The sequence below is a fragment of the Oncorhynchus keta genome, chromosome 5 (assembly GCF_023373465.1).
Source record: "Oncorhynchus keta strain PuntledgeMale-10-30-2019 chromosome 5, Oket_V2, whole genome shotgun sequence".
NCBI classification, from domain to species: Eukaryota; Metazoa; Chordata; class Actinopteri; order Salmoniformes; family Salmonidae; genus Oncorhynchus; species Oncorhynchus keta.
The window spans coordinates 7,122,155-7,148,830 of record NC_068425.1 but is presented as its reverse complement, the minus strand read 5'-3'; the positions used below and the strand labels follow the sequence as shown (position 1 = coordinate 7,148,830).

Sequence of the window (26,676 nt, the reverse complement as noted above, 5' to 3'; positions counted from 1 at the left end):
GGAAAGAAGTGCATTGCCCGTTTAAATCTCAATCGCGACGACTTTACAGTGGTTTGACAATCAGTAGCGGTTCAGAGATTTCATATTACACGGAGACAACGACGCGACCACGAGACGGAACAGGTTAGTGCAATCCCGTTATGTAAAATTGCGTTTTTATGTTTTTTATGTATACGATATATTTTCATTGGAATGCATGGCAGATGGTCTATTTGATTTGAGGTATTTTTCGTTGTGCTTTGTTTACGTGTGGGGGCTTCATGCAGTCAAGTAGTAGGTGATTCCGATAATGTAGATACATAGTCAGGCAAATACTCAAATGGTGCGATCTAGACATAGATTAACCGAACCCAATTTATTTTAAAATATACAAAATTGTGTTTCGCATTGCATTTATGTTAGATACATTATGTATGCGTTTCTCTGTGTCTCGGTTGCAGACCCCCAGCGTTTTGGTGGATGGATGTGAGCCATCGGCTACGCACCAACGATAACGGTTATCTTCAGTCATTTTAATTCAATCTAAATACACAATACTATTAAGACTGTTTTGTAATACAGTATTTTCGTTAATGTGGGAATACCATTCGTGAATAGTCTGGTATATTGGTGCATGCTGCAAGCAAAACAATACAATTCGTTCTTACACTTCCGCACGCACACCACCTGCACGCGCAGACTTTTGGCAAGGTGCAATAGTATCATAATATCACACATGCCATGTAGGCTATAAGACGCACCGAACCACACTCTTTCTCTCCATCTGGGGGGTGGAGGAGTTTTCTCAGGTGTAAGAATCAGACCTTTGGAACATTGTGTTTTCGGTTTTGCATCCTGTTGGTTGAAGCACGATAATGAAAGTGGACTGTCCTTTTACAAATGTATTGCACTATTATAGACCTGCCATGACGGAAATCCAATTTCCCCTTCCCGATTAGAGTAAAACCACGTGATTAGTTCGAAAGCCAATGATATAGTTGTGTGGTGATAGTGACAAAAACATATTTATTTTTGAAAATATGTCAGGGATTAATTGATCAGTAAAGACTTATCAGTAATTTGAATAATGGAATTGAAGAGATCAATGTCTTAAAATTAAACATCAATTTTTCTATATTTTTCTCACTCACTCTCTCTTGCTCGCTCAATTGATTCTTTGGGACAAACCACAAAATGCAAAGTGACTGGCTAACACACTGTGTTGGTAGGAGCCATGCACACACCATAGTCTTTAGAGAGAGATGGAAAAGATATTGTGACACAAGCAGATGGGGCATGTAGCCTATCTCTTAGGGAGTGGGGTGGATGAGAGGGGTGGGGAGGGATGGGGGGCAATGAGGGGAGCAGATGGAGTTCACATCAGCGTGTGATCTCGTTAGGGCCTGGACATGGTGTCGTTAGCACAAGAGGCCACAGCATGGCGTGTGTGTGGAGGAGGAGAGAGAGGGAGCGAGAGAGGAAGGAGAGAGGGATGGAGAGAGAGAAGAGAGAGGGATAATGAGAAGGGTGGAGAGAGGGAGAGAGAGAGGGGGATGGGAGAGAGGTAGGCAGAAAAGTGGAGAGGGGTGGGAGAGAGTTGAGAGAGGGATAATGAGAAGGGTGGAGAGAGAGGGGGATGGGAGAGAGGTAGGGAGAAAAGTGGAGAGGGATGGGAGAGAGATGAGAGGGAGAAAAGGATGGGGAGAGGAATGGGAGCGTGGGAGGAGGTGGAGGGATGCGAGAAGGATGGAGAGAGAAGAGAGAATATGCACTACCCACGTGGTCTGCCCATTATGAGTGAGGAGAAAGGGATAGAGAAAGGCAAAGGGAGGGAGGGATGGAGAAGAGTGGAAGGATGCTATTAACTACACAAGTGGGCGTCCTGCCCTACGGTTCGTAACCCCCCAATATGAGTCAACATGAGGGAGGGAGGTGAGGAAGGAAACCTCCATAGGGATCTGTGTGTTATTGCTGAGCTTGCATATTATCTACCATCGGCTAGGAGCACTGTGGCAGGTCATGTGGTAGCAAGGTTCACATTTAGGAGTAGAGATACTGAGCTGGTTTAGTAGGGGAATAATGTACAGTAAGCAGGATCTCTTTATGCAGAGAGATAAAATAGAAGAAAAAGCAAGTGGATGTTTTGGGTGCTCTTTTTAGGTTATTTTCTATCCAATTGATGTTAGCACAGAGAGAAAAAATGAAATCAGTTCAATTGGGATGAACAGTGGAGAGAGAAACGGTTCCATTACCGTTGACTGGCAGGGAATCGGCCACAGCAGTGCAGGCTCTGCTGCTCTCACACATTCTGTGGGTTTTTGCTTCCCCAGACATCCTCTAGACGCCACAACTTCCTACCTACTGTCTGTTTTTTCATTTGTATTTTATTTTAGGGGGTAGATCAGATTTAATATTGCAGATAGATTGTTGCTTCCATCAATGTAATTGTCGGCATAATTTCCAATCCCCCATATTGTTTTGTGAATATATATACACTGTATATAAATTATATATATTTATATTTATTTTAATGTATTATTTTCCACTAACCATACCATCCTCCCCTAACTGGAGTAAAGTAATGGACAACAACACTTAGGCTTCTACTTCCAGCTTATACATACTATATACATTTTACAGATACAATCTATTTCACAATAGTTATCATTTGTTTGTTTTTAGTCCCATCCTTCAGCTCCACTCAACCCCTCCCATCTATCTCTGAAGAACGTCCAGTTTTAGATTTTTCGCCATATATTTTTCAAATGTGCTGTGATGTTTAAAAAAAGTTCTGAACCTTTCTATTCTCATAGATTGTACATATTGTAAATTAAATATATATATTTTGCTAAGAGTATTATTCAATTATTGATCGATTGACTATGCCTTTTTAAATCACCCAGCATTGCTATCTGCAGAGTTAGCACCAATGTTGCAATTCTTCGGCCATTCCTGCGACCAAAAACAAGCTACATATGGACAGTACCAAAACAAATGATCAAATGATTCTGTCTCTTCGCAGCAAAATATGCAGACCTGGGATGGTTGTATCCCCCATATATGCCAGGTGTTTTTGGTTGCAAGAAATTTGTATAATAATTTAAATTGAAAACGTTTTGAATCCAGCGTTGTTTTGTGTATCAGTTCATAAACCATGTGCCATGGAATCGATACATCGAAAATCTCTTTCCAACTATTTCGCAATCTCAATGGCACATTCGTTAGCTATATCCATATGCATTAGTTACATTATAAAATAAACAAATATTGTTAGTGGCCTAAACTGCGTCTGTTCTAGTTATTGTTAGGCGAAATATTGTAACGCTTACTGCTTTGCTAAATGCGCAAATGTGGCGGCAGGTAGTCTCGTGGTTCGAGCGTCGGACTTGTAACCGAAAGGTTGCAAGATAGAATCCCCTTGAGTTGACAAGGTACAAATCTGTCGTTCTTCCCCTGAACAAGGGAGTTAATCCCACTGTTCCTAGGCCGTCATTGAAAATAAGAATTTCTGCTCAACTGACTTGCCTAGTTATTTTTTAAAATAATTAACTTTAAAAACTATACATTTTAATGTTGTTTAATACTGTTCGGCAGAATCATAATTCAGCCATTGTATCTGCCAAGTTATGGTACACAATCATGTACAGGGCATTCTGCCATTAAAATAGCTGACTACATGTAATAATCTAATGCAACTGCAGAAGAAATATCCGAACACACAGACTTGCTCCTAAAAAGAGACATTTTAATTCAATTATTTGAGCATGGTTTAGGTCAGACATTCCAACCATTGCTTCATTTTTGTGTTAGATTAATCTTCCCCATGTATACACTCTTAGTGGACATTTTGTGCATAAAAGCCAAACAAGCCACCACATCTATCAGTGGCTTTATGGATTGATTAACCACATTGCCCCTAGATGTCTCTAGATGTACTCCATCTCCACCTTCTCCTTCTTACAACAATGCATAGCAGCAGTGTGAATGTGCATTAAAGGGGGCGGGTAGAAAGCGGTACATCCCATTGGTTGCCTACCTCCCATCATGGCATAATCACCCTTTTCCTTCTTTTGGGTGCCCAAGCTGGGGAGGCTGGAAGGCTGCTTTGTCTCCCCACCAATAGCATTGGCATGAGTGGTGGAATGATGGAACAGTGTGTGTGTGTGTGTGTGTGTGTGTGTGTGTGTGTGTGTGTGTGTGTGTGTGTGTGTGTGTGTGTGTGTGTGTGTGTGTGTGTGTATATGTGTGTATGTAGCTTAGATGAATCACCCCTGCTGACGGTGCTCCTCTACCCACGTCCCCCCTGCTCCCCTTCCCCATCACAGCAGTCCCGATAACATGCGCCATGCGCTGAAAATATGCATCCCGATCCCTTTCCCTAAGCATCGTTACTGGTCACCATGGCGGCTGCAGACTATACTAGCAGATCGTCATAGCAACTGGCTGACGGGGAAGAAAGGAGGCAGTCCATCTCGTACGCCCCTGGATACCTACAGAGAGCTAGGCTTGTCTCACCACAGATCTATAGGTCGATAGCCCTAGGAAATGTCAGAGTGTCAGCAAATATAGCCTACCAGATCGACCACACTCAGTCCTTGGTGTGAGAATAGCATACTGGGGAACCTGGGATTTCTGGGATAGGTGGTATTGGACTGGGCATCTGTGTGTCTGTGTGTATGCTTGCGTGAATATGCACACTGTGCATACAAGCATGCATTTGTGTGTGTGTGTTGTGGCTCTCCCTAGAGAGGGGCTATTTTCAGCCCTAGCTTATTAAAGCAGACCAGCAGACAGGGGGAAAGGAGAGCTGCTGGCTTGGTACTCTGGATGGATGAATAGAAGGTAGCCATCGGCCAATGGCAGCCAAGTGCACACATGTTGTAACACCATCACATCTAATTAAATCATTCACAGGATAGATACTGTATGGCTGGATTCACAGATACATGGCACAGTTGTCTTCTTACCATTTTACAGATACAGTATGTTTCTTCTACGACTGTTTTGACAAGTCATAGCTTTCATCTGAGATGAAATGTTATTTGAAGATGAGCAATGACAATTTCACTCCATATCACATTCACAAGTTTTGTTTATCTAATGAAATGCAATTGGCCGCCACTGTCTATTGTAAATCAAACCAACTGTCAGTATCACTATGGGAAAATATGCCTCAACAAATGTTTGTGGGAGTAATAAGTAGGCCTAAAGCCACTCGTCACCGGAGCTGTGTATGTAATGGGTCTACTGTTGGTCAGTGTGTTGTTGTTGACCACAGGACTGCCCTCTGACTAGACCCGTAAGGCAGGTGGACTGGGACACGTGGATTAGCTGGCTGGGGTGTGTTGATAGGCTACTGAGGGGGTACTGAGTTCAAAGGTCACAAATGAAAAATGTTTCAGCAGCAGCGGTTCTCTATTTTGACCTTAGATCAGCAGTAGGAGAGAAGAAACGTTTGTGGTCACGAGAGTTTGTGGTCGGCATGCCGATTCATTTGTTTGATGCCAGATCTTTTGTTTGCGTCTCCACACATATTATGCTTTCGATTATGTTCAAAGTCGCCTGTATCCTAACTGCAGTGGTTTTGTCAGGATCAAGGCGAAAGTTAAGCTAACGTAAATCCTTACTTTATTTGTCCTTGACTGTAATTGTAATTGTAGAACGGTCCTTCGTGTTACCTGGGAGAAGATTGTGGGAGACAAACGGGGTTGTGTTCCAGAGGGCATGCTTTTAAACTGTGTTGTGGTTCATGCCAAATTGTTGATTGTCAAAGGGAGAGGATAATTGGTAGCCTAAGCATTGACATGTGAAATGGTATATTCCATGGCTACCCCTCAGAGTCTGGTTCGTATATAGATCTTTGCCTCGGCTCCTGCCTTTTCCTAGGGACTTTTTCCTAGCCCCCCGTGCTTCTACATCTGCATTACTTGCTGTTTGGGGTTTTAGGCCAGGTTTCTGTATAAGCTTGAGACATCTACTGATGTAACAAGGGCTGTATAAATACATTTGATTTGATGGTGAGATACATTATGGGTTAAAGGCTTGGCCAAACAGGGGACGGCTGGGCTATACTTGTCGCCTGCTCACGCTAATTAATATCGGGCACTACTGAGGCATGAGTTAGCTAGGTCAGATCTCTGACTTATGGTGCTCTTCTTCCTGTTAATCATTTTGTAAATATTGGAAGTACTTTTGACGCCTATTTATATCCACTTTCCAAATAAAAGCTCTGGGAGAAAAACATACCATCCTTGTCTGCCTCCTCACATGCACGTACATCCACCATAACGGCCCACCTAACAGTCAGCCACACGGCACATTAAGTCAGGATTGTGTTTTGCAGTAGGTCTTAATAGCCAGGAGTTTGGGAGTTAGTTCATGGAAATCCAGACTTGAAGGCACTTGTATCATTATTCTCTTTGAGTAGATTGCATTACGAATAATCAGTTATAGGAGGTGGATGTGTCGTGCTGTGTTATTTCCCCTACAGCAGGAGTCCCTACAGGCTCCGATCGTTTAAACAGGGGCCTACTCTAACCTGTGCTTCATTGTTATAGTTGATCATTTATGTATCCTGCATTTATTGTCTTACGGATGTGTGTTGCTCCTCTAACGTCACATCGGTTTGTGCAAAAGGCATGTCACTATGACAACGGTTACCATCGGAACAGCGCAATGTGAGTGCGGAGGCCTAGCCATGGCAACTGTTTCTATCAAGTTTACTGCCTACTTACTACTGGGGCATTGCTTGACAGTTCTGGTCACGCGGACTCACAGGTCATGCTGGCTTTCGTTTCAGTCCAGAACCAACACAGAAACACACCTGGTAATCAAGTCATTGATGATTACAAATGAAACTGCAATATGCTTCAATGGCTCGAATGAAAAACTAAACGTTGCCAAAGTGAAGTGATACACATAACTATTATGAAACAACAGCGACAAGAATAGTACCTATAATAGTAAAGAAAAAAGTATAGATTTATATATATATATATATATATATATAAAACAGATTAAACAAATAAATATCCAATACAGAAGTGTAATAACTGTAGTAATGGTAGAAGCAGGTGTAATCTATGTGAGTCATTCATGTGGATGCTATTCTCCTCCTCATGACTTACTGCCTGTCTTGTTGCCCAGTAACATGTGTTGTTTTGATCCTGAACAAACAACCACTGACTCAGAAGAGTCTGCAAATGAGGGGAATCTGGCCGATATCTGTCGAGCAGAAGTGATCAAAACACTGTGAAGCAGCAAAATGGCTTCCTGAGTGTGTTGGTAGAGTACATTTATCTACCTGATTTGTCTGTCTGACGCCTCAGGCTATTATTATTGTTTGCTTAAGTAGAATTGTCTGCTCTTCATTCTGCTCCTTTAATTTGACTCTCGCTCCCTTTCTGTGTCTCTCTCATGCACTCTCTCGTCTTGCTGTCTAACTCTCATTGTATGTCTCAATTGCACACTCTCTGTCTCTCTTTCTCTCTCTGTCTGTATTCCCTCCCTCTCAGTCTCCCATTTGTCTCTCTCACTCTCTGTCTCCCTGTCCTTCTTTGTCTGGTTTCTTACATTTACATTTAAGTCATTTAGCAGACGCTCTTATCCAGAGCGACTTACTCTGCCTGTCCCACTTTTTACCTCACTCTCACTTTCTCTCTCTCTTTCTCTGTATCACGCTCTCTCTTAAACCATCTCCTTTCAGCATTCAACATATACAGAACCTCTGTGCATGGTTCTTACTAGCTCTTCTATTCGGGGGGGTGAGACAGTGTTTTGGTGGGGTGGTGCTGGAGTGGGGGCTCTGCTCTCTCTTTTTGTTCTCCTTTATTGCCCCCACCTCTCCATTCTTACCATACATTGAGCCCGTTGTCATGGATACAATGGATTAGCTACACCAGATGCCCACTCTGTCTGTGACGAAGGAGGCCTTCTCTCTTGTTCGCGTCTCCTTGCATTGTCCCGTGAGAATCGACACCCGCACACCGTCGGAGGGTTAGAAGAAATACGAAACAAAGGCTTAGATCAGAGGTCTTCACGTTCCAAAATGGAACTGGGCCTTTCCCACCCGAGCCCGACATGCATAAATGAAACGTGTTTTATATAGATATCCATTCTGAACGGACCCAAGGACATCGAGACCCGTTTCCTATAAACTTGGTTGGATCCAGACCCGGTCCGATTGGATCAGAGGAAAGCTCCTTAATTAGCCAGAGCTGATAAAGGGTGTGGGAGAGGAGGGAGAGAGAGGTGCTGTTCTAGCAGGCGGGAGATTGGCCGTACTGTGTGAGCAAGTGAAACGGGAGCAGGGAAGGAGAGACGAGAGACAGCAACCAACCAAGCCGACTCGCGCTATAGTAGACCAATAGCTGCCATAACTAGGTTATTTATCGTCAAATATGATATGACTGCATCAAACCGGGAGAGGTTAGTTGAGCTAGTTAACGTTAAGCTAGCTATCTCCTAACTTTTTTTTCCCAACATGGAGGCTCTATGACTGTAGCCTATTGCCGCTTTGATGACTTATGATTGTCCAACAACAAGCCACCTGCTCGGTTCCCGGATCAGGCCTCGGGTATTCGGGTACAGGTATATTCGTGAAGACCTCTAGCACAGAATGCAAAAAGTTTGGGCAAGACAAAATAAGTGCCTTTGAACGGGGTATGTTAGTAGGTGCCAGAACTGCAACACTGCTGTTTTTTTTTTACTCTCAACAGTTTCTTTTGTGTATCAAGAATGGTCCACGACCCAAAGGACATCCAGCCAACTTGACACAACTGTGGGAAGCGTTGGAGTCAGCATCGGCCAGCATCCCTGTGGAGCGCTTACAACACCTTATAGAGTCCATGCCCCGACGAATTTTAGCTCTTCTGAGTGCAAAAGGGGGCGCAACTCAATTTTACTAAGGTGCTCCTAATATATTGTGCACTCAGTGTATATAGATCAAGGAAAACATCGGTGCTTATTGGTAGTCCATCGTTCAAACTTGAATATAATCTGCTGATGGGAAAACAGCACTCCCTACTGGTGAATATTATACTAAGAAAAATGCCCCTATGCACCTGTTGGATTCTATGCTGGTGTAAATGTGTATTGTTACTGTACATTAGAGCTCTTCATGGATCCACTTGTACCCGAATAGACGGTCGGATCGAGAATTGTAAATAATATCACAGGTCTGGGTTGGATCTGATATGATTGTCGGGTCTCAGTTATGTGTAATTTTAACTGAGGTGTCCAGAAGAGCCTATACAGGTCCGAACGCGACTACTACAGTAGAGAGAGAGAGAGAGAGAAATTGAAATTGCAGTAACCTACACACACAGCACGGCCCCTGCACCTCTCTCTACCTCCTCTCCCTCGTGTTTTATCAGCTCAGGTTAATTAAGTAGCTTTAAAATGGATCAAATCGGACCGGGTCTGGATCTGACCAGGTCTATACGGAAAGGGTCTAGTTGTCCTCGGGTCCGTTCGTAACAAGTTTTATATTTTTTAAATGAATCTATGCATATCGCTTCCGGATGGGAAAGCCCCAGGTCCATTTCTGAACGGGTCCAATTTTTTAGATCCTTGAAGGTCTCTACCATACATTTTAGCTCTGACGACTGCATTCAAAATGGATGTCTGTTCTGGCTCACATGAGGGAACACTCTCAATACAAATACATTTTTGATTAAACGAAATGTTTATTAATGTTCCCCTCCTCTTTATTTCTCTCTAGATCGCTCTCTCTTTCTCTCTCTTCCTCTCCTCTCTGCCGACAGCTGACACAGTTTGACTAAAGCCTCAACATGCCTGTGGCGTCGACTGGCACAGAGCCTGGTGAGTTTTGTTTTCCTCTCCCTTCCTTTCCTTCCTCCATTCCCTACTTTCCTCCCTCCCTCCTTTCCTTCCTCTATCCCCCTCTTCTTCCTCTCCTCCCTTACCCAGCCCATTACCTTTCTCCGTAGCTCTGACAAATGGGGCCGTCGCACATTCTATATGACACCCACATCCATAAACACACCACACAGCCATTAAGACCCACAGTTTCTCACTGCCGCAGCCAGAAAAGGTCTACTTTAATGAAGCCATATAATGTGGCCCCTAAATGGAGATTGAACTGACACGGTTACTTCCTGGAAGTAGACCCATTTTTCACTGCTTGTCCAGATAGCTGCCGCCATCTTTTCCGCATAAGTTTTGAGCTTTGGTGGAGGGAGTCTTGGGTCACACTTTACATGAAAGGGCCATCTAGAGTTGCTACATCCATTTGTTGACTTATATATGAATGATATCTACCCATTGATTCTTGAAGAATATAACTTAGAAATGCCTCGTGAGCATAGTTCAAGTGCCGTACCCCATCAGAACCCAAAATAAGCTTGTTTTACTCCAAAGTTTTTGAAACAAAGTACACATAAACAAACCCCGTGGAGCCTCTAAGCATGGTTAACATGATACTGTTGATATCATTGGATGGCCAGTCCTTGCATCCAAAGCTCTGTCTGTGAATTTGAGAGTGATTACATTTCTCCAGCCTCATCCTCTCAGCTTTTTACTGAAACAGTGGTTGGAAAACACTTTGTTATTGTTTCAACTGCTGATGGCCCCTTTAAGATACACAAATGCTACCCAGCAGTGAAATAGAGAGAAGATGCTGTATGAGCTCTTTTGTTTTCTCTGTTAGAGCGATGCCACAAAATTGAACTGTTTTTAATCAATAGCAGAAGATGGTCAACTGAGATCTTGGGCAGATCATATATGAGATACTATGACATTAAAGTATACAGGCGATTGATTGTGACTAACTATACTCATTCAAGGGTTTTTCTTTATTGTTACTATTTTCTACATTGTGGAATAATAGTGAAGACATACAAACGATGAAATAACACTTCTTTGGTTACTACATGATTTCATATGTGTTGTTTCATAGTTTTGGTGTCTTCGCTGTTATTCTATAATGTAGAAAATAGTTTAAAAAAAGAAAGAAAAACCCTTGAACGAGTAGGTGTGTCCAAACTTTTGACTGTTTACTGTATATATATATATTCCTTATATCCTTTACTGGAGAGTGACATGCTAACGACATGCTAATGTCATATGGATATATGACATTGTCAGTCAGTCATAGCTTTGTCACTCATATTTTAGTTACTCATAGCTTTGTCACTCATATTTTAGTTACTCATAGCTTTGTCACTCATATTTTAGTCACTCATAGCTTTGTCACTCATATTTTAGTCACTCATAGCTTTGTCACTCATATTTTAGTTACTCATAGCTTTGTCACTCATATTTTAGTCACTCATAGCTTTGTCACTCATATTTTAGTCACTCATAGCTTTGTCACTCATATTTTAGTTACTCATAGCTTTGTCACTCATATTTTAGTTACTCATAGCTTAGTCACTCATAGTTTAGTCACTCATAGCTTTGTCACTCATATTTTAGTCACTCATAGCTTTGTCACTCATATTTTAGTTACTCATAGCTTTGTCACTCATATTTTAGTTTTAGCTTTGTCACTCATATTTTAGTCACTCATAGCTTTGTCACTCATATTTTAGTCACTCATAGCTTTGTCACTCATATTTTAGTTACTCATAGCTTTGTCACTCATATTTTAGTTACTCATAGCTTAGTCACTCATAGTTTAGTCACTCATAGCTTTGTCACTCATATTTTAGTTACTCATAGCTTTGTCACTCATATTTTAGTTACTCATAGCTTTGTCACTCATATTTTAGTTACTCATAGCTTTGTCACTCATATTTTAGTTACTCATAGCTTTGTCACTCATATTTTAGTTACTCATAGCTTTGTCACTCGTATTTTAGTTACTCATAGTTTAGTCACTCATAGCTTAGTCACTCATAGCTTAGTCACTCATAGCTTAGTCACTCATAGCTTAGTTACTCACAGCTTAGTCACTCATAGCTTAGTCACTCATAGCTTAGTCACTCATAGCTTAGTCACTCATAGCTTAGTCACTCATAGCTTAGTCACTCATAGCTTAGTCACTCATAGCTTAGTCACTCATAGCTTTGTCACTCATAGCTTTGTCACTCATAGCTTAGTCACTCATAGCTTAGTCACTCATAGCTAGGTGCAGAAATGCAGAGGCAGCATACAGATACAAATCTTGTTTAACTTGGGGAGCTTGCTGACTGGGATGGAAATATAAAGTCTGTAAAACAATAGTTTACTTTATACATTTAGCTGCATGCGGAAGGTTTAATGAGATAAAGCTAAAAAACTGATGATCCATTCAAGGTTCTTACAGTATTTGTGGGGCCCACAAATAGATCACATGGTCCACTTAGATCACATGGTCTGGAAAACCTCCTGAACCTTAGCTGTAGAAATGTCATAACTCCTCCAAAACGTTGACTTTAATTTTGACTTGCAAAAGGGTGAGTCTTTCCTCTTTACAAGGGTCAGTCCTGAACTCAGTCCTGTGTCTCTGTGTGAAGCTGGGTGTAACTCGTTCCTCTGAATCTGTGTTTCTGTGTCTCTGTGTGAGGCTGGGTGTAACTCGTTCCTCTGAATCTGTATCTGTGTTTCTGTGTCTCTGTGTGAGGCTGGGTGTAACTCCTTCCTCTGAATCTGTATCTGTGTTTCTGTGCCTCTGTGTGAGGCTGGGTGTAACTCCTTCCTCTGAATCTGTATCTGTGTTTCTGTGTCTCTGTGTGAGGCTGGGTGTAACTCCTTCCTCTGAATCTGTATCTGTGTTTCTGTGTCTCTGTGTGAGGCTGGGTGTAACTCCTTCCTCTGAATCTGTATCTGTGTTTCTGTGTCTCTGTGTGAGGCTGGGTGTAACTCCTTCCTCTGAATCTGTATCTGTGTTTCTGTGTCTCTGTGTGAAGCTGGGTGTAACTCCTTCCTCTGAATCTGTATCTGTGTTTCTGTGTCTCTGTGTGAGGCTGGGTGTAACTCTTTCCCCTGAATCTGTATCTGTGTTTCTGTGTCGCTGTGTGAGGCTGGGTGTAACTCTTTCCTCTGAATCTGTATCTGTGTTTCTGTGTCTCTGTGTGAGGCTGGGTGTAACTCCTTCCTCTGAATCTGTATCTGTGTTTCTGTGTCTCTGTGTGAGGCTGGGTGTAACTCCTTCCTCTGAATCTGTATCTGTGTTTCTGTGTCTCTGTGTGAGGCTGGGTGTAACTCCTTCCTCTGACTCTGTATCTGTGTTTCTGTGTCTCTGTGTGAGGCTGGGTGTAACTCCTTCCTCTGAATCTGTATCTGTGTTTCTGTGTCTCTGTGTGAAGCTGGGTGTAACTCCTTCCTCTGAATCTGTATCTGTGTTTCTGTGTCTCTGTGTGAGGCTGGGTGTAACTCTTTCCCCTGAATCTGTATTTCTGTGTCGCTGTGTGAGGCTGGGTGTAACTCCTTCCTCTGAATCTGTATCTGTGTTTCTGTGTCTCTGTGTGAGGCTGGGTGTAACTCCTTCCTCTGAATCTGTATCTGTGTTTCTGTGTCTCTGTGTATAGCGGTTCCCCCCCAGGTCCTGGATACCCTGAGTGACAGCAACAGCTCCACCACCGCCAATGACCTGGACCTCATCTTCCTCAAGGGCATCATAGACAGCCCCGTGGTGAGAAAGAGAGAGACCTAGTACACACACATTCAAACATGGCAGGATGTATTCACACACAGGCCTACAGAGAGCCTCGTAGTGTCAGAGAAAGGTTAAATATGTAGGTCTAGTATGTAGGATCACACACACACACACACACACACACACACACACACACACACACACACACACACACACACACACACACACACACACACACACACACACACACACACACACACACACACACACACACACACACACACACAAACCATAGAGAGTGATTGAATAAGGCCCACAGTCCTGAAAACCAAGAAATTTCAGTGCCAAAAAAACACTGCACGTTCCCAGAAGCTATAACTCATTCAAACCTTCACAAACTCAAAACCCTGTATGGCAACAGAGACAGTGCCATGTGAACTGACACCCTCCCTCTGAACATGCATTCTACAAAAGGTGAGAGGCATCACAGCATGTAATTGCAACTGATACCCCCCCCCCCCTTCTGCCGACATGTATTTAAAGAAAAAGGTGAGACAGATCAACCTTTCCAAAATACGTTCAAGGATTTATTACCAAATGAAAATAGCAGTGAAAGCTGTAAAGTCATTACAACACTCTACATGGCTGAGGGGAAATGGAAACCACGGCTGTGAACAAAAGAGGCAGCAAGGGGAATCTTTCAATTGCTTAAGAAATAAATTGGGTGTTTAGCCTTTTGTTTAACGAATGGTCCCCAAGGAGAAGGGTTGTGCACCTTTTAATTGAAGTTGCTCAGTGATTAAAGGGGAAGTGTCTGGGTACTGTTATTGGAAATACAGAGGGATGTTCTGGAACAAAGGCTACAAAGACGTATCTTTAAAAAAAAAAAATTGTTTAAAGCACAACAGGTCTTGATCATTTTGTTATTCATTTATTCATGATGAGCTGGGGCCAGTAAATGTAATTATTTAAATGAGGTAATCTCTTGTGTCAAGGAGGACTGATGAAGAGGGTAATATGATCTCAAACTAGTCGACATCTGAGGATGTGGAACTGTCATGCCCCAGCACTAATGACTGCTGCTGGACCGCTTTGATGTCAGATGATGGGAGGGATCTCTCTCTCTCTCGCTCTCTCCAATCAAATCCAATTGTACTTGTCACATGCGCCGAATACAACAGGTGTAGTAGACCTTACAGTGAAATGCTTACTTACAAGCACTTAACAAACAATGCAAATAATTAAAGAGCAGCAGTAAAATAACAATAGCGGGGCTATAAACAGATGGTAGTGGTACAGAGTCAATGTGCGGAGGCACCGGTGTCGAGGTAATTGAGGTAATAAGTACATGTAGGTAGAGGAATTACAGTGACTATGCATAGATAATAACAGAGAGTAGCAGCAGCGTAGGAGAGAGAGGGGGAGGGGCAATGCAAATAGTCTGGGTAGCCATTTGATTAGATGTTCTGGAGTCTTATGGCATGGGAGAAGAAGCTGTTAAGAAGCCTCTTGGACCTAGACTTGGCGCTCCGGTACTGCTTGCCGTGCGGTAGCAGAGAGAACACTCTATGACTAGGTTGGCTGGAGTCTTTGACAACTTTTAGGGCCTTCTCTATAACAGACACCGCCTGTTATAGAGGTCCTGGATGGCAGGAAGATTGGCTTCAGTGATGTACTGGGCCGTACACACTACCTTCTGTAGTGCCTTGTGGTCAGAGGCCGAGCAGTTGCCATACCAGGCAGTGATGAAACCCGTCAGGATGCTCTCGATTGTGCAGCTGTAAAACCTTTTGAGGATCTGAGGACCCATGCCAAATCTTTTCAGTCTCCTGAGGGGGAATATGTTTAATCTTTTCCTCTTTCCCTCTTGGTGTGCTTGGACCATGTTAATTTGTTGGTGATGTTGACGCCAAGGAACTTGAAGCTCTCAACCTGTTTTACTACAGCCCCGTCCATGAGAATGGGGGTGTGCTCGGTCCTCCTTTTCATGTAGTCCACAATCATCTCCTATGTCTTGATCACGTTGAGGGAGAGGTTGTTGTCCTTACACCACACGGTCAGGTCTCTGTCTTCCCCCCTATAGGCTGTCTCATCATTGTCAGTGATCAGGCCTACCACTGTTGTGTTATCGGCAAACTTAATGATGGTGTTGGAGTTGTGCCTGGCCATGCAGTCAAATGAACATGGAGTACAGGAGGGGACTGTGCACGCATCCCTGAGGGGCCCTCTCGTTGAGGATCAGCGTGACGGATGTGTTGTTACCTACCCTTACCTACCCGGGAGGCCCGTCAGGAAGTCCAGGATCCAGTTAAAGATGGAGGTGTTTAGTCCCCTCAAGAGCTTTGAGGGCACTATGGTGTTGAATGCTGAGCTGTAGTCAATGAATGGCATTCTCAAATAAGTGTTCCTTTTGTCAAGGTGTTGGAGTGGTATGCAAATTGGAGTGGGTCTAGGGTTTCTGGGATATGGTGTTGATGTGAGCTATGACCAGCCTTTCAATGCATTTCATGGCTACAGATGTGAGTGCTATGGGTCGGTAGTCATTTAGGCAGGTTACCTTAGTGTTCTTGGGCACAGGGACTATGGTGGTCTGCTTGAAACATTTTGGTATTATCGACTCAGACAGGGCGAGGTTGAAATTGTCAGTGAATACACTTGCCAGTTTGTCAGCGCATCCTCAGAGTACACGTCCTGGTAATCCGTATGGCCCTGCGGCCTTGTGAATGTTGACCTGTTTAAAGGTCTTACTCACATCGGCTGCGGAGAGCGTGATCACACAGTCGTTCGGAACAGCTGATGCTCTCATGCATGTTTCAGTGTTTCTTGCCTCGAAGCGAGCATATAAGTTATTTAGCTCGTCTGGTAGGCTCGTGTCACTCGGCTGTGCTTCCCTTTGTATTTTGTAATAGTTTACAAGCCATGCCACATACGACGAGCTTCTCAGCCGGTGTAGTACGATTCGATCTTAGTCCTGTATTGACACTTTGCCTGTTTGATGGTTCGTAGGAGGGCGTAGCGGGATTTCTTCTAAGCTTTTTCTCTCGCACACACACACACACACACACACACACACACACACACACACACACACACACACACACACACACACACACACACACACACTCTCTCCCCTACAGGGGAAATGAGAAGTGACAGCCCATACTAAAAATAGCACTCCTAATGGAGGCCTGACATTGATTTGCACAGTTTGTCAATGAACCAGATATAAGGTGTGTGTGCACTCCTAGTCCACCAGGTGGTATGATTACCAAAGAGTTTAAATTACAGTTTTGCTCTGGCAGTGAGGTCCATATATTCTGTGTAGGTGGGTCGCATTGCCCTTAAGTGTTGATCCCAGTACAGATTTGCTTAATCCCTCTTCGTAGTAAGTTTATGTTTAAGGAAGGATAGGGTGATCCTAAATTTGCTCTTATGACAACCACTGGGCTAGAAGCCTAAATTCCTGGCTGGTGCCAGATGCCACTCAGTCCCAGACCTCAGGGTTGTGTCTGGCCCATCCCTTCAGTTGTTAATGTCCACTAATTCTCTCAAGAATTACTTTCAAACATCTGCTTTTACATTAAAGACATGATCAGCTGACTTTGAACTCAATTCCGTCTGTGAATGAACTTCAAAGGGAAAGTCAGTCAGCCAGTCAGCCAGCCAGCCAGGACATTTTGGGCAAATCTTGGAAAAAGAGTTAATTAATCAGATAATAGTCACAGAGAACAAAAAGAAGTACAAAAAATGAAATAGAAAGATTTTTATATATATTTTTAGGTGCAAAGTATGTGTAATTACTATTTTTAAAGTACCCAAAACCATTCTGAAGCATACTTATTTCCATCTTAAAGAGATTCTCCAATACTTTTGTATACTTTGTAGCCAGTAGTTCTGCAAATTGTTTGCACATTTTGCTTGCTGTCACTCAAATGGTGAGGGGCTGAAGAACATTGGCTAGAACTCAAATTGTTAGGGGGCTGACCCACGTGGCAGAAAATATAGGAAAAATGTCGCAGCACAGCTTCCAGAAAAACAATCGCTTTCAAACTAGGGATTTCGTAGCTTATTGAGGTAAAACAATTCTGCTCATAGATTGTGCATGTATGAACTGTACATTGACACATCCAGCCCAAAGCGGGAGTTTAAAAAAAACAAAATGAAAAGTTCCAGAGCATGTCTTTAATAAGTGTACATTTGTATGTCAAATATGTATTCAAATAAAAGTATAGGTGTGTGTGTCTCCTTGTTGTGGTGTCTCTCTTGTCGTGATGTGTTTTGTCCTATAATTTTATTGAATTTATTTGTATTTTTAATCCCAGCCCGCCCTTCCCACAGGAGGCCTTTCGGTAGGCTGTCATTGTAAATAAGAATATGTTCTTAACTGACTTGCCTAGTTAAATAAATGTTCAATTTAAAAAATATATATAATTTTTTTTTTTTAAATGTCCCGTAGGAGCCAGAGAGTCTGGAAGAGACCAGGTTGGAGGCGGTGAGGGACAACAACGTAGAGCTGGTCGAGGAGATCCTCAGAGAACTGAGTCCCTTCACACACCAAAGCAACAGCGCAGCAGAGCTCACGCGCATCCTCAACGAACCCCACTTTCAGGTACACACACAGAAGCACACATAGTGTGGACACACACACCCACACCCATTAAACCACACACTCATGTGGACATCAATGCATTCATACACTTACCTAGACGTGCAGAGAAGAAATGTCCTTCATCACATAATCCACTATTTAGTCTTATGAAAGTATTTCTGGTAGCCTCAGTCTGCTGTCAATCTAATGTTCTCTCGCTGCCGACTGGTTCCCAGTCTCTGCTGGAGACCCATGACTCGGTGGCGTCCCAGGTGTGTGACACCCCACCCCCCAGCCCCTGTGCCTACATGGAGCTCCCTGTCAGCAACCAGCCCGTGCCCCCAGATGCCGTCCGGATGGTGGGCATCCGCAAAGTGGCTGGTGAACACTTGGTTAGTACCACCTTGCTCTTTGTCTATCACCTATCTGGTATAGATAGCATGGCACCCAGAGTTTAGGTGTTTTAGTCAACTCTTCCTTCTTTGGCTGAATCACAAACAGGCTAGTGGTTTTAACCATAGTGTATAATTGTAACCGTAGTGTATCCTCATTCATGTCCTTTTTTCAAGAAAAGGAATTGCCATTATTTTGTCATTTTAGATATCTGACTGAACATGTAGGACATTGTAGAAGGACAATCAAGAGAGGAGAGAGTTTGTGCCAAAGTAGCAACACCCCATGCCACACATCCTCATTAGTTTATATGTTTTGAACCTGTTCAGGGCGTGACTTTCCGCGTGGAGGCGGGGGAGCTGGTGATTGCCAGGATCCTCCACGGAGGGATGATTGACCAGCAGGGACTCCTCCACGCGGGTGACATCATCAAGGAGGTGAATGGGAAGGAGGTGGGTGAGGACCCGAGGGTTCTGCAGGAGATGCTGCAGGATGCCAGCGGCAGCGTGGTGCTCAAGATCCTCCCTAGCTATCAGGAGGGCCACGCGCCAGGACAGGTAAGAGTTAACAATAAAGTACCAGAGTTAACAATAAAGTACCAGAGTTAGCAATAAAGTACCAGAGTTAGCAATAAAGTACCAGAGTTAGCAATAAAGTACCAGAGTTAGCAATAAAGTACCAGAGTTAGCAATAAAGTACCAGAGTTAGCAATAAAGTACCAGAGTTAGCAATAAAGTACCAAGGCACCAGTCTGCTAGAACGCACCCCTCTTCCCAGGCTGGTTGTCATGGATACCACCAGGTGAAGGGAGCTTAGTATTTCCGTACAATATATCTTTTGGGGGTGATTTCTTTCCTTTTATCTTCACTCGTTCCGTGGCTGGTAGACTGTGGAAAAAAGAGGGTTGGGAAAATAGTCTGAAAGTACAAACCAGTTGTCAGCAGAAGGGTGTTATGGCTGCCGAGGAAGTGTTGATATTTACAGTAACGTATTTCAACTGAGGATTGTAAGAAAGTGGTTTGTCTTTATGCATTCTTGTTGATAATGGCATCGATCAGCAGAAATACTGTATACAGCTGTATACTCTGAATGCACATACTGCATGCTCTAGAGGAAAACTTCCACTTCGATAAACAAATGTAAACTTTGCAAGTTAGAAGTGTGACAAATCGAGCTTCTCCTTTTGAATTTGGTACGAAATGTTCAACACTATCCAACAGTAAGAGACTCGTAACCATCTGTATGGATCTACTTCCTGTTCCCCACAGGTGTTTGTGAAGTGTCACTATGACTACGACCCGGCCAATGACAACCTGATCCCGTGTAAAGAGGCAGGGCTTAAGTTCTACACCGGTGACATCCTGCAGATCGTCAATCAGGATGACCTCAACTGGTGGCAGGTGGGCCCGTAGGGATTATTTTGCCATGTACTGTACTGTACTGTATGTAACACAAATTGTTTTGTGTATTGCTTCTGTTGTCAATACTATCAGCCTCTGTATTCGTCTACTTGTGCCTATCGGTGCACGGTGTGCGTGCTGGTGGGTCTAAGTATTGATGAGAGAATCATCCTGTGGGTCTGTCAGGCTCGTCGTTGTGTGGAGGGAGGCAGCGCTGGGCTGATCCCCAGTCAGCTGCTGGAGGAGAAGAGAAAAGCCTTTGTCAAGCGAGACGTGGAGCTGGCCCCCGCAGGTAGGACCAGTGCATAGGGCTGTGGCAGTCATGACATTTTGCCAGACGGTCATTGCCGTGCAAAAGACTGCCGGTCGCGCGGTAATCGACCGTTAATTAACAGAAACACGTTTGGTATCTCCAGGTCTCCACACATACAAGCCAGTGATGTGTGCTATTGGAACATCTACATTTTTGAAAAGTATTATAAATCAATGTAATATACATCATCACAATAAATCCATGATTTATCTTAGTCAGGTCTAAGGAAACGTTATCAAATGAAAATGTATTTCAGAAGAACAGAATATGAGTTGTCCTACTGCAGGCTTGTTCATTTAGCGGACAAGATATGCTTACAAGTCCCATGATATTATTTAATTTTATCCGATTTTATAGTAAGAAGAATATAATAGAACTCAACAAAATAGAAAGGATACGTTTCCCATTACGGAGCGAGTGTGAAGTGGCTATGTTGAGCATAAAATGATGATTTGAAACAGGTCCTATGTGCTAGCTTTAGAGTTATTTGGCAACTTTAGTTGTGAATGATACAAACCTTAGAATGACTTAGAAAATCAAACATATATGGGCCGCTGATTTGATTTGAGATGATTTGAGAAAGTAAAAAAAAAAAAAAAAAAAAGCTTGTGCTCTCTGTTCCTTGCCTCAGGCTGCACATCTGTTTTCTCATCAAGAGATCATATTTACACCCATCAGACTATTCTCAATTTAATCAGGTCTTTACTAAGAAAAGATTGTCTTTATCTTGTCTTTACTCAAATTTGTTTCGATTTAGAATGGCCCGTTATTAAATGGGCAGGAACAGGGGAGGAACAGGGGAGGAACAGGGGCATGGCGCATGGGGGGGAATGCATGTCATCTGTATGCACTCATATAGCGAATGGAGGCCGTGTTTTGAAGGCTACTTCGGGTTTAAAGCGGAGCTAAGCTTAATATGAGCAACTGAGAAATAAATATAAGAAGACTTATTTCACTCCACCCATCAACCACTGTTTGAGGAGCTTGCTCTCTCTGCCCGACACGTGATATTTTGCCCAAACTCTTGTGTACCACGGGCTCTCAAACCTTGTTCCTGCAGCTACCCAGTGCTTAATTTGGGACACCAAGTGAAATCTGTTATGGAACATCAATAGTAACATCTTTTCGCAACAAAACATATTTCACTAAACTGTTGACAGCCCGTCTGCGCGCTCAGGAAAGGAATAAAGGAGAGAGTGGAGGAGATGGAAATGCATGATGGTGAGATATTCTGTATAGCTGAAGGTAATGTGACTCTAAAAATCCAGATTACTAGGCTATTCAAAATCAGGCTAACTGTAAACCGCCCTGCACAAACAATGAACCAACAGCATCACCTAGGGCTGGCTACATGTTCTCTCCAAGACTCGTGGATAGAACCTTTGCAGCATAGCATAAGGTAACCAGTCCACCCAGTATGTATAATAATACGGTCCACACTCAAAGGCGATTATTCACATTTAGTTTAATTTTGGAGCATAGGCTAGACCAATTATGTACCAAGACATATTAAATCAGTTTGGTTTCATTTGTTTTCTGCCATGCGTAATATGCGGTAGGCTATGCATTGTATAACAGCACAATCATGTTGGGTACAACCAAAGCACGACTTGAGTACATAAAAGGAGATTACTGTGACTCAATGGTCAAATGACATTTTACTGTGGTCATGACTCATAACTGCCGGTGTGGCTGTCATTCAGTCACCCAACAACCCTACCAGTGCAGCCCACCTTATTAACACATCATAACACTTACCCCCTGTCTGTCTCTCACTCCTCACAAATGAACAGACAGCTTTTAATATGAGCCAGATCGTCAGATCCTTGATGTGTAGCTTATTATGTAGAGGGGAATGATGTCGTGCTGGGCATTAGAGGTCTTCATAGATCCACATGTACTCTACTACAGAGAACCGATCCGGGACCCGAATGGGTCTGGATCCAGAATCCGAAATAATGTCACGGGTCTGATATGATTGTCAGGGGTCTCAGGTCTGTTTAATCGTAACTGACTTGACCGAAAGGACCCTTACGTATCCGAAAGGCGAATGCTACAGTAGAGAGAGAGAAATTGTATAATTTACGCTGCTGCTCTTTTCACGTTGGTGGCACGTGTAGCTTGTTGTTGGTCAATTATAAACCATCAGAATCCATAGAGCCTCCATGGAAAGAGTTATGCGATATCTAATCAATGGAAGATGAAATTAAAAGTTAAATGAGCAGGATAGGCTACAACAACCATGAGCCGACAGTTAAGCTTCTACTTAATATTCTGATGGAGTTGTTGTTATTTCTAACTGTAGGACGTGAAAGCTCATGCAGCCTCAATTGGCCTAGCTAGCTAGCTTAACTAGCTTCTCCCGGTTTGATGCCGTCAAGACAGGTACTACTTAATTATATTGGATGATAAATAACCTAGCTATGGCAACAAGTCGGCTTGGTTGGTTGCTGTCTCTCGTCTTTCCCTCCGTCCTCCCTGTGCCACTCGCTCTAAGTAGCACACTCCTCCCCCACATGCTAGAGCGGCACCTCTCCCTCCTCTCCCTCATGCTTTATCAGCTCTCGGATCGGTTCAGGATCCGACCAGGTCTATAATGAGTGGGTCTAGTTGTCCTCGGGTCCGTTCGGAATGGGTATCTATATTTAAAATATATATATATATATTTTATGCATATCGGGTCGGGGTGGGAAAGCAACAGGTCAATTTGGGAATGTTTCCAACTTTTTGGACCAATGACCTCTACTTGGCATTGTTATATACTGCCCCCTAGTGTAAAATCAAATGGTTGATTAATAAGAAAACCATGTGAATACCTGTGGATGAATGTGGATAAATGGAGTTTGTATGGGATCATGTTTGTATGGGATTATATTTGTATGGTATCATCATTGTTTATTGTGTGTTATTGTGACAGGAAATCTTTGTACTGGAGTGGCGGGAAAGAACAAGAAGAAAAAGATGATGTATCTAACCACTAAGAATGCAGGTGGGAATTTGTTGAATTCTGATCATTCTGAGTGTTTCTGTAAATTACATTGAAATGTTAACAAATAAACAAAGCTATCAATTTGTCTCTGTTTTATTTCTCTCTCTCTCTCAGAGTTTGACAGGCATGAGTTGCTGATCTATGAGGAGGTTGCCAAGGTGCCTCCATTCCGCAGGAAGACGTTGGTTCTGATTGGTGCTCTGGGAGTGGGCCGACGCAGCCTGAAGAACAAACTGCTGCTGTCTGACCCACAACACTACGGCACCACCATCCCCCGTGAGCGTTGCTAACGCTAACTTTCCAACTAATTAACAACAACAAAATGCTTACATACTAAAGCCAGCCCTTTTTGATTTTTGATTGAATCCATTGTGTTAGGACACCTTCATACAGTAACTAGGGATTGTTGAAACCGTTTCCAGCAAGTTGCTCTGAATAAGAGTGTCTGGTAAATGACTCAAATGTAGATCATCTTCTTGCCTCCTCCAGACACCTCCAGAAAGCCAAAGTCAGGGGAGCGGGAGGACCAGATGTATGCCTTCACCTCGCGGAGCAAGATGGAGGCGGACATCAAGAATGGCCGCTACCTGGAGCATGGCGAGTACGACGGCAATCTCTACGGCACCAAGATGGACTCCATCCATGAGGTGGTGGAGGCCGGTCGCATCTGTGTACTGGACGCCAATCCTCAGGTAGGAGCGACTGGCCACATTGTGGCCCCACGCACCACAATCTGGAGCCCTATCTGGGTGAATTCAGGGTTCTAACAGTGACATTGGTACCTCATACAGACATTGTATTCCTTGTACTACTTCCAGGCCTTGAAGGTACTGCGAACGTCGGAGTTCCTGCCTTACGTGGTGTTCATCGAGGCCCCTGATTTTGAGGTCCTTAAAGCCATGAACCAGTCGGCCATCGAGACTGGAGTTGTCACCAAGCAGCTGACGGTAAGCACCAGGGTGAAGCCAAACAGAGGATAATGCCTGAATGGAAAACTCAATGACAGCTACTGACTAGGTCTTTCATTCAGGACGACCAACGTGCCTCAATTTGTTTAGCCAGTACAAAACATTAAGGACACCTGCTCTTTCCATGACATAGACTGACCAGGTGAAAGCTATGATCCCTTATTGATATCACTTGTTAAATCCACATTAATCTGTGTAGATGAAGGGGAGGAGACAGGTTAACGAAGGATTTTTAAGCCGTGAAACAATTGAGACACGGATTGTGTGTGTGTACCATTCACAGGGTGAATGGGAAAGACAAAAGATGCCTTTGAACGGGGTATGGTAGTAGGTGCCAGGCTCGTCTGTTGTGTCAAGAATCTTTAGATCTTTAGATGGTTCTTCATACTGTATGTCTGTGCAGTGGGATTTTTGAAAAAGTTAATCTTAACAACCAGAAAGTTCTATCTGCATAAACCCATTTGAACTTGGAGCTATCCATTCACAAGCCTGAACAAATACAGACGGACCAATCGGAACACGTCTTTGCCATCAACACTGTCAGAAATCTTAAAGTAAATTGCACATCATTGTTCAGTGGGTAAATTAGTGTTATTCTATCATTTATGTATTCAAATAACTAGTCTTCTTAATTAAAAACTGAACATGCATTATTCACAAGTGTCAGGTAGAACTATGCTTTATGCAGATAGAACCTTATAGTCCCAAGGTCACAACTTGCTGTAAAGCTGAAAGGCCCTAATGTTGCTCACTAGCTATATGCTTGAACTTCCAGGTTCTTACCTATTGGCGCCTTCCTAAACAGAACTAATTAGCTTGTTCAGGGCCTGTTCCCTTCCTGTTACTCTTAGTTCTAACAGCTGACATCTTTGTTCTCTGTAGGACTCAGAGCTGAAGAGAACAGTGGATGAGAGCACCCGCATCCAGACGGCCTACGGACACTACTTTGACCTCACCATCGTCAACGACAACCTGGACGAGAGCTACAGGAACCTGAAGGCAGCCCTGGAGAAGGTCTCTGCTACCCAGCAGTGGGTCCCAGTCACCTGGGTCTTCTAGTGGGAGACAGAAGGACAAGAGGGTGGTGTCGAACACTTGTTCTCTCATTCATTCCCACAAGACATCTGAAGATACTGTCTGGCTCATCATCACTGTGACCTCTGGACCTCTGACCTTTGGACTCCATACTGTACATAAGACTGAACTGACAGCATTCTTTTTGCTGTGTATGTATTGCTTTTGGAAATTTGTCGACAAATTTGGGCATTATGGGATTCGTGTGTGTGTGTGTGTGTGCGTGTGTGTGCATGTGCGTGCATTCGTGCGGTTGCAGTCTCTCTTTATCATAATCCTGTTCACGACATTGACTCTTTAGTTCAGCAAGACTTCATCTATGTTTACATGAATCATAAATGGACATTCAGATTAGTAAATAGATAATCTTACATCAAAACAGTAAACAGTGGTAGATGGCCTTCTACTTTTTATGTCTTCACTACAGGCTCTGACACACACACACACACAATTCTATTTTTATTACCACATTCTATTTTTTGTATGGTTGCGTTCAAGTCGGAACACTTTTTGACACCTACTGTTGGGTATTTCTTTTTTCTATCATTTCAAAAAGTCAAGACACCAAGGTGTGATAGTAAAACATAAAAATTATTTGGAGATAGCATAGAGAGATGTGTATGATAGATGGACTGTAAGCACAACCGTTATTTAGGAAACCACACAGATACTTTACGTATGTGTTTTTGACGTGCCAAAAGCCTCCTTTCTCTTTTATTTCATAAGAATACTATTCCCAGGTCTGCTGTACAGTACACACCCGTTTGACAAGGTAACGGCTCCGGCATTTTACTTGATGGGTCCCTTGGTGTTTACTTGTCAAACTGGGGCAGACCTTTTTATTCCACTTTCATAAACAGAGGATCTTGTGATGGAGTGGTACGGGATGTCTATTGGGTCAGTTGAAATCGATGCACTGCAGGCGTTTGGGAAATTTGCCGATGATTAGTTTGGGGTCGTATTCACTAGACACGAAACAGAAGAAAACAGACTGAGGACGTACTCTGTACTGTATGGGGATAGCTTGTTTTCGTTTTCTGTTTGCGAAACATTTAGCTAGAATGTGCCCTAATGAACACGACCCTGGAAACAATGACGTTTGTGTGCTCCTGATGAGTGCACGGTCATAGTTTCTTCCTTTTAGCATGGTTTCTACATTCCATGATGCTCACGTGTATCCATGGCATTTTCAAATACCTAGAATATGAGTTTGGAGATTTCAATTAGTTGAATTCACGGTTGAACGATTTCAAGAACCTTGTGTATTTGACTGTGTATCAGTCGCCTTTTCTAGACGTACTGTAAATGACAGACTGTGAATGTAGATATACAGTAGACTAGAGGCAAACACTAACTACAGTGACAGTGTGTTGTTTATAGGAAAATTAACTGTACATTTGATGATGTCCACAATTAAACGTCTAAAATCAAT

General features: G+C 43.1%; 1 protein-coding gene across 2 annotated transcripts; it reads left to right on the top strand.

The window, feature by feature from the left end:
* On the top strand, positions 1-26,675 carry LOC118384411 (MAGUK p55 subfamily member 2-like). Of its 2 annotated transcripts, XM_052518619.1 has the most exons (14): positions 89-123; positions 441-496; positions 9,701-9,801; positions 13,452-13,555; positions 17,976-18,128; positions 18,344-18,499; positions 18,830-19,057; positions 19,769-19,900; positions 20,087-20,192; positions 23,131-23,202; positions 23,317-23,478; positions 23,692-23,894; positions 24,021-24,149; positions 25,053-26,675. In XM_052518619.1, the coding sequence occupies exons 3-14, from the start codon at positions 9,771-9,773 to the stop codon at positions 25,227-25,229; spliced, it is 1,653 nt and encodes a 550-aa protein (XP_052374579.1). In that variant the 5' UTR covers positions 89-123; positions 441-496; positions 9,701-9,770; the 3' UTR covers positions 25,230-26,675. The 2 variants fall into 2 exon arrangements, with proteins under 2 accessions (XP_052374578.1, XP_052374579.1); XM_052518618.1 differs by lacking the exon at positions 441-496 and having other exon boundaries at positions 1-123.
* Position 26,676: the final 1 nt, after the last annotated feature.

Bases quoted from the DNA above. Each gene is read 5' to 3' on its own strand.
- LOC118384411 (XM_052518618.1), top strand. From the start codon at position 9,771: ATGCCTGTGGCGTCGACTGGCACAGAGCCTG. The intron at 13,556-17,975 runs GTGAGAAAGAGA...AATGTCCCGTAG, and splicing joins GCATCATAGACAGCCCCGTG to GAGCCAGAGAGTCTGGAAGA. The intron at 19,058-19,768 runs GTAAGAGTTAAC...TGTTCCCCACAG, and splicing joins AGGGCCACGCGCCAGGACAG to GTGTTTGTGAAGTGTCACTA.